Source organism: Aethalodelphis obliquidens, unplaced genomic scaffold, assembly GCF_003676395.1.
Source record: "Aethalodelphis obliquidens isolate GAN/ISIS:26980383/991018 unplaced genomic scaffold, ASM367639v1 scaffold9, whole genome shotgun sequence".
NCBI classification, from domain to species: Eukaryota; Metazoa; Chordata; class Mammalia; order Artiodactyla; family Delphinidae; genus Aethalodelphis; species Aethalodelphis obliquidens.
Window position 1 is genome coordinate 10,092,762 of NW_020837953.1, and position 13,910 is coordinate 10,106,671.

Genomic DNA, 13,910 nt, shown 5'->3' on the forward strand with positions numbered 1-13,910 from the left:
TTGTTTAGCCTCCATGTGTTTGTGGTTTTTACATTTTTTTCCCTGTAATTCATTTCTAATCTCATGGTGTTTTGGTCAGAAAAGATGCTTGATATGATTTCAATTCTCTTAAATTTACTGAGGCTTAATTTGTGACCCAGGATGTGATCTATCCTGGAGAATGTTCCTTGTGCACTTGAGAAGAAAGTGTAATCTGCTGTTTTTGGATGGAATGTCCTATAAATATTAATTAAATCTATCTGGTCTATTGTGTCATTTTTTTTTATTTTATTTTTTTATTGTGTCATTTAAAGCTTCTGTTACCTTATTTATTTTCTGTTTGGATGCTCTGTCCATTGGTGTAAGTGAGGTGTTAAAGTCCCCCACTATTATTGTGTTACTGTTGATTTCCTCTTTTAGAGCTGTTAGCAGTTGCCTTATGTATTGAGGTGCTCCTATGTTGGGTACATAAATATTTATAATTGTTATATCTTCTTCCTGGATTGATTTGTTGAGCATTACATAGTGTCCTTCCTTGTCTCTTGTAACATTCTTTATTTTAAAGTCTATTTTATCTGATATGAGTATTGCTACTCCAGTTTTCTTTTGATTTCCATTTGCATGGAATATCTTTTTCCATCCCCTCACTTTCAGTCTGTATGTGTCCCTAGGTCTGAAGTGGGTCTCTTGTAGATAATATATATATGGGTCTTGTTTTCGTATCCATTCAGCAAGCCTGTTTCGGTTGGAGCATTTAATCCATTCACGTTTAAGGTAATTATCAATATGTATGTTCCTATGACCATTTTCTTAATTGTTTTGGGTTTGTTTTTGTAGGTCCTTTTCTTCTCTTGTGTTTCCCACTTAGAGAAGTTCCTTTAGCACTTGTTGTAGAGCTGGTTTGGTGCTGCTGAATTCTCTTAGCTTTTGCTTGTCTGTAAAGCTTTTGATTTCTCCATCGAATCTGAGTGAGATCCTTGCTGGTTAGAGTATTCTTGGTTGTAGATTCTTCCCTTTCCTCACTTTAAGTATATCATGCCACTCCCTTCTGGCTTGTAGAGTTTCTTCTGAGAAATCAGCTCTTAACCTTGTGGGAGTTCCCTTGCATGTTATTTGTTGTTTTTCCCTTGCTGCTTCCAATAATTTTTCTTTGTCTTTAATTTTTGCCAATTTGATTACTATGTGTCTCGGCATGTTTCTCCTTGGCTTTATCCTGTATGGGACTCGCTGCGCTTCGTGGACTTGCGTGGCTATTTCCTTTCCCATGCTAGGGAAGTTTTCGACTATAATCTCTTCAAATATTTTCTCGGGTCCTTTCTCTCTCTCTTCTCCTTCTGGGACCCCTATAATGTGAATGTTGGTGTGTTTAATGTTGTCCCAGAAGGCTCTTAAGCTGTCTTCATTTCTTTTCATTTTTTTTTCTTTATTCTGTTCTGCAGCAGTGAATTCCACCATTCTGTCTTCCAGGTCACTTATCTGTTCTTCTGCCTCTGATATTCTGCTATTGTTTCCTTCTAGTGTATTTTTCATTTCAGTTATTGTATTGTTCATCTCTGTTTGTTTGTTGTTTAATTCTTCTAGGTCTTTGTTAAACATTTCTTGCATCTTCTCGATCTTTGCCTCCATTCTTTTTCCGAGGTCCTGGATCATCTTCACTCTCATTATTCTGAATTCTTTTTCTGGAAGGTTGCCTATCTCCACTTCATTTAGTTGTTTTTCTGTGGTTTTATCTTGTTCCTTCATCTGGTACATAGCCCTCTGCCTTTTCATCTTGTCTATGTTTCTGTGAATGTGGTTTTTGTTCCACAGGCTGCAGGATTGTAGTTCTTCTTGCTTCTGCTGTCTGCCCTCTGGTGGATGAGGCTATCTAAGAGATCTTGTGTTAGTTTCATGATGGGAGGGACTGGTGGTGAGTAGAGCTGACTGTTGCTCTGGTGGGCAGAGCGCAGTAAAAACTTTAATCTCCTTGACTGTTGATGGGTGGGGCTGGGTTCCCTCCCTGTTGATTGTTTGGCCTGAGGCAACCTAACAGTGAAGCCTACCTGGGCTCTTTGTTGGGGCTAATGACAGACTCTGGGAGGGCTCACGCCAAAGAGTACTTCCCAGAACTTCTGCTGCCAGTGTCCTTGTCCTCACGGTGAGGCACAGCAACCCCCACCTCTGCAGGTGACCCTCCAACACTAGCAGGTAGGTCTGGTTCAGTCTCCTACGGGGTCACTGCTCCTTCCCCTGGGTCCTAATGCACACACTACTTAGTGTGTGCCCTCCAAGAGTAGAGTTTCTGTTTCCCCCAGTCCTGTCAAAGTCCTGCAATCAAATTCCAATAGGCTTCAAAGTCTGATTCTCTAGGAATTCCTCCTCCCGTTGCCGGACCCCCAGGTTGGGAAGTCTGACGTGGGGCTCAGAACCTTCACTCCAGTGGGTGGACTTCTGTGGTATAAGTGTTCTCCAGTCTGTGAGTCACCCACCCAGCAGTTATGGGATTTGATTTTACTGTGATTGCGTCCCTCCTACCATCTCATTGTGGCTTCTCCTTTGTCTTTGGATGTGGGGTATCTTTTCTGGTGAGCTCCAGTGTCTTCCTGTCGATGACTGTCCAGCAGCTACTTGTGATTCTGTTGTTCTCACAAGAGGGAGTGAGAGCACGTCCTTCTACTCCGCCATGTTGGTTCCTCTCGCCAGGAATTATTAATTACAACAGTAACTACCATTCATTAAGAACCTAAGTCCCTTATAACTGTAAAAAAGAAAAAAATAAGAACCTAAGTCCCAAACATTGTGTTTGGATACTTTTTTTTTTTTGGCCATGCCAGGTCAGTTGCTGCACGCGGGATCTTTTAGTTGAGGCATGCGGGCTCTTAGTTGCGGCATGCATGTGGGATCTAGTTCCCAGACCAGGGATCGAACCTAGGCCCCCTGCATTGGGAGCATGGAGTCTTCCCCACTGGACCACCAGGCAAGTCCCATGTATCAGTTAATTTGATATTCATAATTATATGAGTAAATGACATGAGACCATTCCAGAGCTAAAGGAAACAGGACTCAGAACTGAATAGATGAGTTGCCTGAAGTCACAAAGCTAGTAAGTGGCAGAATCCAGATTTGAATTCCATTTCATTTTTGGTCTGTTCTTGTCTCTACCCCACACTGCCTCTTTAATGCTACTACTTCTCCATTTTTCAGATTTTACCTGGAAATGTTGGTGTTTTGCTTTTTGGTGAGTCTCAGGACAGAAAAAATCAGACCCCAGGACTCAACCAATATTCTACTTTTCCATCAAGGCAAGGGCACCATCTAGTGGCCACACTTTGCCACCAATACAGTCAAAGAAAGTAGAGGGGAAGGAAATGGTTTTCCTCCACTGGTTTTACATGTCCTTGCATCAAGTTGGAGCATCTGCACTGACTCTTCTAGTCAAGAAGAACAGGAGCCCAGGGACTTCCCTGGTGGTCCAGTGGTTAAGACTCCGCACTTCCACTGCAGGGGGCATGGGTTTGATCCCTGGTCGGGGAACTAAGATCTCTCATACCGCATGGTACGACCAAAAAAAAACAGAAGAAGAGGAGCCTGGTAACATTATGGACTGTACATGGTTTTGGAATGAGACAGACCCAAGTTCAATCCCAGATTCACCATTTACTAACTGTGTGACTTTGGTAAGTTACTAAATGTAACATGAGTCTCAGTCTCCTCATTCGTCAAATGAAATAACACCGTTAGCCTGAGAGGACTGTCATGGGAATGTCAATGAAAATCAGCCAGCACAGTAACTGATCCAGAGAGCTTCCTCAATAACTGCTGGTTCCTCTTCCTAATCTTCTTTCATGTAGCCTAAAACCACACAGGTATTTTGCTTTTTTTTTTTTTTTTTTTAATAAAACACATCCATACCACTGGCTCATGCTGTGTTTAACATAACTTCCATACTTCTTTTGTATGTAAACTATAGTAGAGGCAAATTCCCCAAAATGTATTCCTTACTTTTATAAACACATGAAATCAGCAATAAGCATTTTTTGAGAACCTACTTACAGTGTACCAGGCACGTATGACAGTGGATGGGAACTCACTATTGAACTCACTGGGGAAAACAGACTACTTAACGTGTAATACCATGTAAAAGTACTATCATGGATATAACTGACAAATGGAAGAGAAGCAAATCTGTTAGAAGGATGTGGATCAGGAACGCTTCATGAAGAAACACCTTTTGAAAAGTCTCTTAAAGATGAGCTCACCAGATAAGGGCACAGAACATTCCTGACATAAGAAAAATATATGTCAGAAGCAATGAGGAAACATGAAGAAGTGCAGTGTGATTGGCACATAGGATGGGATGTATGAAGAGGCGGGGAGAGATCTGTGGTACAGGTCAATGACAGCTCGTTAAGCTCATCTGGAATCTAGATGACAGGTGCATTATCTATCACCACCACTGTCATCATCATCATCATCATCCACAGCAGTTATCATATATTGGATATACACTACGTGCCAAACTCTGTACATGCATAATTGCTAAACCTCACAACCCTGCAAGTTATATATTATTTTCATAGAGGTTAAGAAATTTGCCCAAAGGCACAGAGTCAGTAAGGAGTGTAAGCTGAGTGAGATTCAGCTCCAGGTCTCTCTGATTCTACTACACTAGTGGTCCCAATCTTGGCTGTACAACACAATCACCCGGAGAATCTGTTTAAAAATAAGGGTGTCAGGGCTTCCCTGGTAGAGCAGTGGTTGAGAGTCCGCCTGCCGATGCAGGGGACACGGGTTCATGCCCCAGTCTGGGAAGATCCCACATGCCGCAGAGCGGCTGGGCCCGTGAGCCATGGCCGCTGAGCCTACGCGTCCGGAGCCTGTGCTCTGCAACGGGAGAGGTCACAACAGTGAGAGGCCCGCGTACCGCAAAAAAAAAATAAAATAAAATAAGGGTTTCAGACCCAGTTCTAAAACAGTATATCTCTAGAGAGTGGGACTTGGGAACCTATATTGCAAACAAACTCTCCAGATGTTTCCTAAATAGGAAGCCAAATGGCAGTTCTGCTTCTTGAAACTACCACAGAACCTCTTAAAACACACACACACACACACACGCACACACACACACACACACACACACGAACACTACTAATTTACAGCTTCCATCTATGTGTCAAGTGCCTAATCCTCACAAAATTCTGCAAGGGTATTATAATCCCCACGTTAAAGGAGAAAAAAGTCAAGCTCAGGAGGCTTACAGATAGCTTCCCTCTTCCAGTCAACAAAGCAAGGAGCAAAAATAAGATTCAAACACAGGTATGTCTAGTTCTTCTTTGTCATGCTGTGTGGTAGAATTCTAAAATGCCCACCCCCCAAATGACCCTTGCCCCTGTATTCTCTCCTCCCCTTTGAGTGTGAGTGGAAACTGTGAATATGATGAAATGTTACTGCAGTGATTATGTACAGGATGAGTAATCACTGAAGTGATTACATGGCAAAAAGATTATCTGGTGGGTGTAACCTATTCTAATCATGTGAGGTCTTTTAAAAGCAGAGTGTTTTCTGCAGCTGGTAGCAGAAATGAAAAGTCAGAGAGGTTTAAAGCACTATAAGGATTCTATGCACCATGCTGACTTGAAGATGGAGGGGCCACATGACAAGGAGTATGTGCAGCCTCTAGAAGTTGAGAGCAGATCTCAAGCTGACAGCCAGCAAGAAAATGAGGACCTCAGTCCTGTAACCACAGGAACTGAATTCTGCCAACAACCTGAATGAGCCTAGAAGCAGACTCTCGCCTTGGAGTCTTCCTCAGAGTCTCCAGATAAGAGCCCAGCCTGGCCAATATCTTGATTTCAACAAGGAGAGAATCTTTCTGAGATGTCCGATCTACAGAACTGTAGATAATAAATGGTGGGAGTTTTTAAATTGTGGTAAAGTACACATAACATAAAACTTACCATTTTAACATTTTTCAGTGTTCAGCTTAGTACCACTAAATACATTCACATTGTTGTGCAGCCACCCTAACCATCCATCTCCAGAATTTTTTCATCTTCTCAAACTGAAATTCTGTACCCATTAAACAAGAAATCCCTAATCCTTCTTGCCTCAGCCCCTGAAAACCACCATTCTACTTTCTGTTTCCATGAATTTGACAACTCTAGGTACCTCATATATGTAGAATCAAACAATATTTGTCTTTTTGTGACTGGCTTATTTCACACAGCACAATGTCCTTAAAGTTCATCCATGTCGTAGCATGTGTCAGAATTTCCTTCCTCCTTTTTAAGACTAAACAGTATTCCACTGTATGTATATACCACAGTTTGTTTATCCATTTATCCATCATGTGGACACTGGGCTGCTTCCACCTCTAGGCTATTGTGAGTAACGCTTCTACGAAAAGCACATGTGTATACAAATATCTGTTTAAGGCTATGCTTTTAATTCTTTTGGATATATAGATATATATGAGTATTGTTTTAAGTCAATTCATTATCTTGAACATTGAGTAAGTAAAAGGAAATGATCGAGCATTTATTTATCCTGTCTATTTGAACTGTACCACTGGGTAATTAAATAATAGATGAAGAGAAATGTTTCCTTATATAATTATTTCTGATAAAAATTAAAAAAAATGATAAAATATCATAATTTTCAACCCCCAAATGGATCTAGCTACTGAGCATCAATAGTTGGTAATATCTGGGAGTTCCCTGGTGGCCTAGTGGTTAGGACTCAGTGCTTTCACTGCCATGGCCCAGGTTCAATCCCTGGTTGGGGAACTGAGATCCTGCAAGCTGTGTGATGCAGCCGGAAAAGAAAAAAAGTTGCTAATGTCAATAAAGAGCAAAAACCAGACATCATGTGTCTACTGATAAAAGAACACAACACTGCCTGTAGTCTTGCCAAAGGGATCAAACCTAAGTCTGATCCAGTCTCTGGATCCACCTGCCAATTTGCAAGAAAAGCAGAGACAGAGGAACACGCTGAGTTGCACCAGTATGCAATCAATAAAATCTACATTATGGAAAGCTCCTACAGGTCAAAGGGTCTGGATTCTTCAATACATAACTGCAAACAAAAGATAGCAAGTTTTTTTAAATGGGTAATATAAAATATAGAATTTAGGAAAGCAAATCCAAGAAGTGATTCCTATAAAAGAACAATGGTTACTTTAAGAGACAGGGAGGTGGCTGTAATTTGAATGGGGCAAATAGAGAGCCTTCCGAGGTAACTGGCCAAATTCTATTTCTTAACCTAGATGGTAGTCACAAGGGTTAATAATTAATTAAGCTATATTTAAAAGAAAAAAATAGCACATTAAATGTAACAATGAGACAGCGGCCCAAATCCAGATTGAATTCGACTGAAGAGCTGTCTCACTGCAGCTCTGCCAAAGTCTCACCACTGAGTCTATCTCAAGCCAAGAAAGCAGTTCATACCAGACTGAGGGGTGACTGAGGTCAATGGCAAGTGGTTAGAAAAGCAATTAAACCAAGAAGGCAAAAGCAAAACCAAAGGAAAGGAAAAAAGACAGTAAACAGTATAATAAGCTGAATTTTCAAAAATCTTTATGCTATCACATATACAACGTCTGTTCAAAACAAGCCTGTCTCATTTCCATCCTGTAAATTCACCATACTTACTTCTATCTCAGTGCCAAAATTTTTCCATTAGAATTTGGTTTTTTTCTCAGTTATTTCCCATTTTTACCAATTAACTACTGCTAATAAAGGCAATCGTATGTTTACCAAATATTTACATTTACATCTTCAAAAGTAAGGGTGCAGAAAAAAGATAGCAGAAAGAAAGCAACAGGAGCCTGAAAGAAGAAAAGGCCACTAGAAGCTGATTTACCAAGTTATGATAGAGGTAGGCCCTTCTTTAGATACAATGGAGTACTAGAAACTATATCCCGAAGCCTGCATTCTTTCTTGTCTTTAGCTATTTGGACCACGGTGGAAATTGAACAAGCAATTGAAAGCAGCCTGAAGCTATAGGTCTGCACTGTCCAATAAGGTAGCCCCTAGCTACATGTGCCTACAGGCCACCTGAAGTACAACTAATCTGAACAAAGATGTGCCATAAGTGCAAAAGACATAGTGGATTCCAAAGACTTAGCATGAAAAAAAGAATGTAAAATACCTCATTAATAATTTTTGTATTGATTACCTGTTTAAATAATATTCTGGATATACCGGCATAAACAAAATATATTATTAAAATTAATTTCACCTGCTTTTTAAATGTGATTACTACAAAAATTTTAAATTATGTATATGTGGCTCACATTATATTTCTATTGGACATCACTGCTACAAAAACCATTATTAAATAGTGTTGAACAGGAAGAACTAAGCAGCTGAAAGTGGGGATTTTTCAGTTTTTTTCTACTGTTCGCGCTATTGCCAACACTACAACTCATTTAATTTCCAGCCCCTGTCCCTGGATATAAAATAGAGGTTAAAAAAGTCAGTAGGTGCATTAAGTCATGGATACAACATTATATCATGGGCCAAAGGAACTGAGTGCTAGTCCTGGTTCTGGAGTTACCCTGGAGAAGTTCTTTTTTTTCCTCTGAGCCTTAGTTGCCTGCCCTAACAATTAAGTAAAGGAGCTAAACTAAATTTAGACTCCCATTAATCTGTCAAAATATTTTTTTTCTTTCTGTAGGAATTGGTTTTCATAAAAATGAATAAATACTCACTCTGAGTCTAACACATCCTCTGCGAGAGCCTCTCATCATTTTGTCCTTGGACTAAAAGAAAAACAAAAACATTCAATGAATAAAAGATAAACAGACTGTTTTTAAAATCATCTAGGGATAAAGAGACAACATTTATAGTAATATTCCTCCCTTCTCCCCATCCCCACCCCACCTCATCCCACCATCACTTAAAGATAGGAATTGGGAGGTTTAAAATGTTTTGTAGTCTATACAAATAAAACTAATCACAGAATTTTATGTGTACCTTAAATGTAGCATATATTACACTATATTTTCATTCCTCCTTCATAGCCCTTAACTCTCAACTAAAATATGTTTCGCATATTTTAGTAAGTTTGAGAGTCACCTGGAAGGCGACAAATTACCTGGGGATTTAAGAATCACTCCCAGATGATTCTGACTCAAGCAAACACAAGACCACGTTTTGAGAAACACTGCTTTAACTTTATCTCCTTGCAACTCCCCAAATGGGTCACATTTTTTGCCTCTGAGATTTCTCATCCAATGTTCCTCAGCTTGGAATATCCTTGACCCTAATTTTCTGCCTTGCCAACTGTCATTCATCAAGTGCCCTACCTCTGTCTGATTTGAATTCCCATCCCTGGACTCCCAGAGTCTCCTGTGTGTTCCCTTGTTGTGGCATGCACCATCTTGTGCTATGATAGCTAGTTACTTGTCTGACTCACCCACAGACTGCACATTCCTTAAGGGATAGAAACTGTATCTGACTTATGTTTCAGAACAATGTCTGGCATATATTAGGTAATAAAAAAATATTTATTGATAAAATGTTGCTTCTCCTTTATGTTTCCCCTACTAGACTGAGCCAAGCAAAGGCTATGTTCTGCATAATAAGCCCCATGTTGACATTCAGTAAATATTCCTAGAATTAACTTAGTCATGTGTAATAAAATAAAGTAAAACCTCAAATAACTAAAGTTTTAAAAATATTTAATACCCCAACAACTGGTATTTTTCTGTACTCCACTATGTGACAAAGTAAAACAAGCCAATATCATGGGGTTATGTTTTTTTGCTTGTTCGCTTGTTTTTAATTTTTTGGCCGTGCCACACAGCATGCAGGATCTCAGTTCCCTGACTAGGGATCAAACCTGGGCCTTCAGTGGTGAGAGCTTGGAGTTCTAACCACTGCACCACCAGGGAATTCCCTGGGGTTATGTTTTAAAGAAAACTGTCCCACTTTAAATCATAGATGCCCTACATCCATTGTACTGAGCCATAAGCAAACTTCCAGCTATAAGATAACTAAGTTCTGGGGATTTAATGTACAGCATGGTGACTATAGTTAACAATATGTACTGTATACTTTAAAGTGGCTGAGTGAGTAGATCTTAAGAGTTCTCACTACCAAAAAAAAGGTAACTATGACAGGTGATGATGGATGTGTTAATTAACCTTATTGTGGTAATCATTTCACAATATATATGTATATCAAGTCATCACACTGTACACCTTAAACTTAAACAATGTTATATGTCAATTATACCTCAATAAAGCTAGAAAAAATAAATTCAATCTTTCTTGGAGATATCTGCATGTCTGTACACAAAGATCTGCCTTACCCTTCTCATTGCAGTACATGCTGTTAACATAGCCTATGTCATTGTTTTCACTGATTCTTAGCTTATCAATGTAACAATATTACAATGATAAATCAAAGTAAACTCTCTTCAAAAAAGAAAAGAATAAAACAAAAAAGCAAATACTGAGCTATAGAAATTCATGTTCAGAAATTATTATTGAAGTACGGAAGAGAGTCTTCTTACTTACATATATAAAGAGGACTCATACATTTTACAAAACATTCTCAACATCAAGCAGGGTTGAAAAGAGTTCTTTACTAACAATATAGTTGATAAAATCACAGTTAACAAAAACATTCCCTAAGCATTTAATAGCCCTTTTACCATACCGTACACTTATCTTCCCTCCAAAAGTGTCAAGGCAATACAGAAAAATAATAATTAGGTTTGAAAATACCCAATGAGGTTAGAATACAACTCAAACAAGGTAAGAAACATCCTTGACCCTCTTCCATTTTTAAAAATAAGATTACAGTAAACAGAAAAAGAGTAAGACAGGGTTATAAGTTAGAAAACATTGAAAGAGATAAGTGAAAATAATTAAAGCAAGTATAACTAGGAAACAATCAGACAAATCCAGAATGTGGGATATCCTATAAAATAACTGGCTTAGACTATTTTTAAATGTCTAAAAAAAAAGACTAGCATATAAACGACTGTAATATAGAGCAAAAATAAATTATGTGCATAGAGGCACAAAGTGCTATGAACTACAGAAGGCTCCCTGCCATGGAAAAAAGATTGCGAAAGGCAATACTGAAGTGACCAGGTCTCAAGGTTCAATCTGGGACTAAAAAAAGGATTCTGATAAGAGAGGAAAGGTAGGAAAAAGAAGGCATTCCAAGCCAAGGGAACAACATCAGCAAAAGCACAGGTATGGAAAACTTTACACATGAGGTCTTCACAGAAGAGTAGACTGATAGCTCAAGCATAGCATGTGGAGAGGAAGGTGGAGAGAGATGGAGAGTTGAGGCTGAAAAGGAGGTATGGGGACCAGGTCTTGGAGGGTCAGAAAAAAACAGTGAGAAGTTAAGGTAATTAAACTTTATTCAATAGTTAATGGAGAGCTACTGAAGGTTTATGAACATTCTCAGTGGTGTGTTATAGAAAAATAACACGGTCAAATATGAGGACTTGGGGGAAAGGGATGATGGTGACATTAATGATATAGCAAAAGCAGCAGCAGCAGACTCTCACTCATTGATACCCTCTATGTCAGTGGTCCCCAACCTTTTTGGCACCAGGCACCGGTTTCATGAAAGACAATTTTTCCACGGATCGGGGTGGGGGGATGGTTTCGAGATAATTCAAGCACATTACATTTATTGTGTACTTTATTTTTTAATAAATTTATTTATTTGGCTGCATTGGGTCTTCATTGCTGCACATGGGCTTCCTCTAGTTGCGGTGAGCGGGGGCTACTCTTCGTTGCGGTGCACGGGCTTCTCATTGTGGTGGCTTCTCCTGTTGCGGAGCATGGGTTCTAGGTGCACGGGCTTCAGTAGTTCTGGCTTGCAGGCTCTCGAGTGCAGGCTCAGTAGCTGTGGCGCATGGGCTTAAGTTGCTCTGCAGCATGTGGGATCTTCCCAGACCAGGGATTGAACCTGTGTCTCCTGCATTGGCAGGTGGATTGTTAACCACTGCACCACCAGGGAAGTCCCTATTTCTATTATTATTACATTGTAATATATAATGAAATAATTATACAACTGACCATAATGCAGAATCAGTGTGAGCCCTGAGCTTGTTTTCACTTGTTTTCACTCACTGATAGGGTTTTCATAAGAGTCTGCAAGCAACTAATTTATTATGGTCTCTGTGCAGTCAAACCTCTCTGCTAATGATAATCTGTATTTGCAGCCGCTCCCCAGTGCTAGCATCACTGCCTCAGCTCCACCTCAGATCATCAGGCATTAGATTCTCATAAGGAACACACAACCTAGATCTCTCGCATGTGCAGTTCACAGTAGGGTTCGCGCTCCTATGAGAATCTAATGCCACCACTGATCTGACAGGAGGCGGAGCTCAGGCGGTAATGTGAGTGATGGGGGAGCAGCTGGAAATACAGATGAAGCTTCACTCACTGGCCTGCCGCTTACCTCCTGCTGTGCAGCCTGGTTCCTAACAGGCTGGTTCCTAACAGCCTGGTACCTAACAGCCTGGTACCTAACAGGTCAGGTACCAGTCCGTGACCTGGGGGTTGGGGACCCCCTGCTCTATGTGATATGCACTTTATACACAGTAAGCCTCACAAGACCTTGCATGGTAAGAGTTATGCACATATTATAAATGAAAGTGACACCAGAGAGATCAAGTAAATTACCCAGTTAAATTACACATGTAAAATGTAGCAGAGTTGACCCAGCAGGTACAATTTGGAATGGCTGCCCTGCAAATCATTCTCCCAGACCATACCTGCGCTCTGCTAGCCTCGAATCCTCCTCCTCTTCCACAATGACACAGAGCCCTCGCCCTCATTTTCTCCCCACTCAGCTCCAATGTGGGGCCAAAGGGAAGCTGGTGTGACTAAGTCCCCCAGGCACAGTGAGTGCTGAGGAGTGGTTATCTGACCAAGCTGGTCGATCACAGAACCCACAACCCCAGGGACAAGGAAGGATAGAACCGGGAGCTTCCCTGGTGGCGCAGTGGTTGAGAGTCCACCTGCCGATGCAGGGGACACGGGTTCGTGCCCCAGTCTGGGAAGATCCCATATGCCGTGGAGCAGCTGGGCCCGTGAGCCATGGCCACTGAGCCTGCGCGTCTGGAGCCTGTGCTCCACAACGGGAGAGGCCCCAACAGTGAGAGGCCCGCGTAACGCAAAAAAAAAAAAAAGGAAGGATAGAACACTTCCACAGGGAGTTTTTCTACTGGGGCTGAGCTGATAGGGAAGAGCTCTTTCCTATCTGTTCTTGAAGCTGTGAGGTACAGTTGCCACAGGTCTTGTGCCCTCTACATGAAGGAAGCAATAATTAAAGCATACACGCTGAGAGGAGGAGAGAGGAGAGGCAGAGAGTCCTAGCTGCAAGTGATCTCCAGATACACCCTGATCTGAGGCAAACCTCCCTAAGCCAATGCTATTCACTGAATAGCAAGGGGTTTTGTTTGGGGTTTTTTGTTTTGTTTTGTATTTTCCTGCTGTTGTTGCTGTCTGTTTGTTTTTTGATGAATACTGGTACTGATGAGGGAAACGTAGGGCCAACATAACCCCAACTCCAGCAATCTTCCTACCAGGAGCTGTGCTACCAATGTTCTCAAACCTACTAACAAATGTACTTTTTAGCAACTTGGCACAAATATGCCACCAGCCACAAGGTCCAGCACCTTAAGAAAGGATCACTCACAAAACAGATGCTAAAATCTTTTCAGCTATATTAGAAAACAGAATCCCCCATGAAGCAGAGAGATACAGGGGTGATATGTTCTACTCCTAAGGGGCTCCAGAATTTAAAAAGATTGTTGAATTTGGTGGTCGGGTTTGTTGGTTTCTTATATCTTATTAATGCAAGGTCAGTGGCTTCTGTTACAACAAGACATGCAATCAAAAATTATTTCTAATAATCCTTATGCTAATCCTAATGCTAACCCCAAGGTATTGATTCAGATTAAGTTTGTATTGA

At 40.7% G+C, this 13,910-nt stretch overlaps 1 protein-coding gene across 4 annotated transcripts in view; it reads right to left on the reverse strand.

Moving 5' to 3' along the window:
• Positions 1-13,910, reverse strand: part of OSBPL9 (oxysterol binding protein like 9) — a 168,396-nt gene that overhangs the window by 133,157 nt on the left and 21,329 nt on the right. For all 4 annotated transcript variants that reach the window (XM_027108570.1, XM_027108572.1, XM_027108571.1 and 1 more), the window contains exon 2: positions 8,669-8,719. In XM_027108570.1, the coding sequence (XP_026964371.1) occupies positions 8,669-8,719 (51 nt within the window). The remainder of the gene's footprint in view (positions 1-8,668; positions 8,720-13,910) is intronic.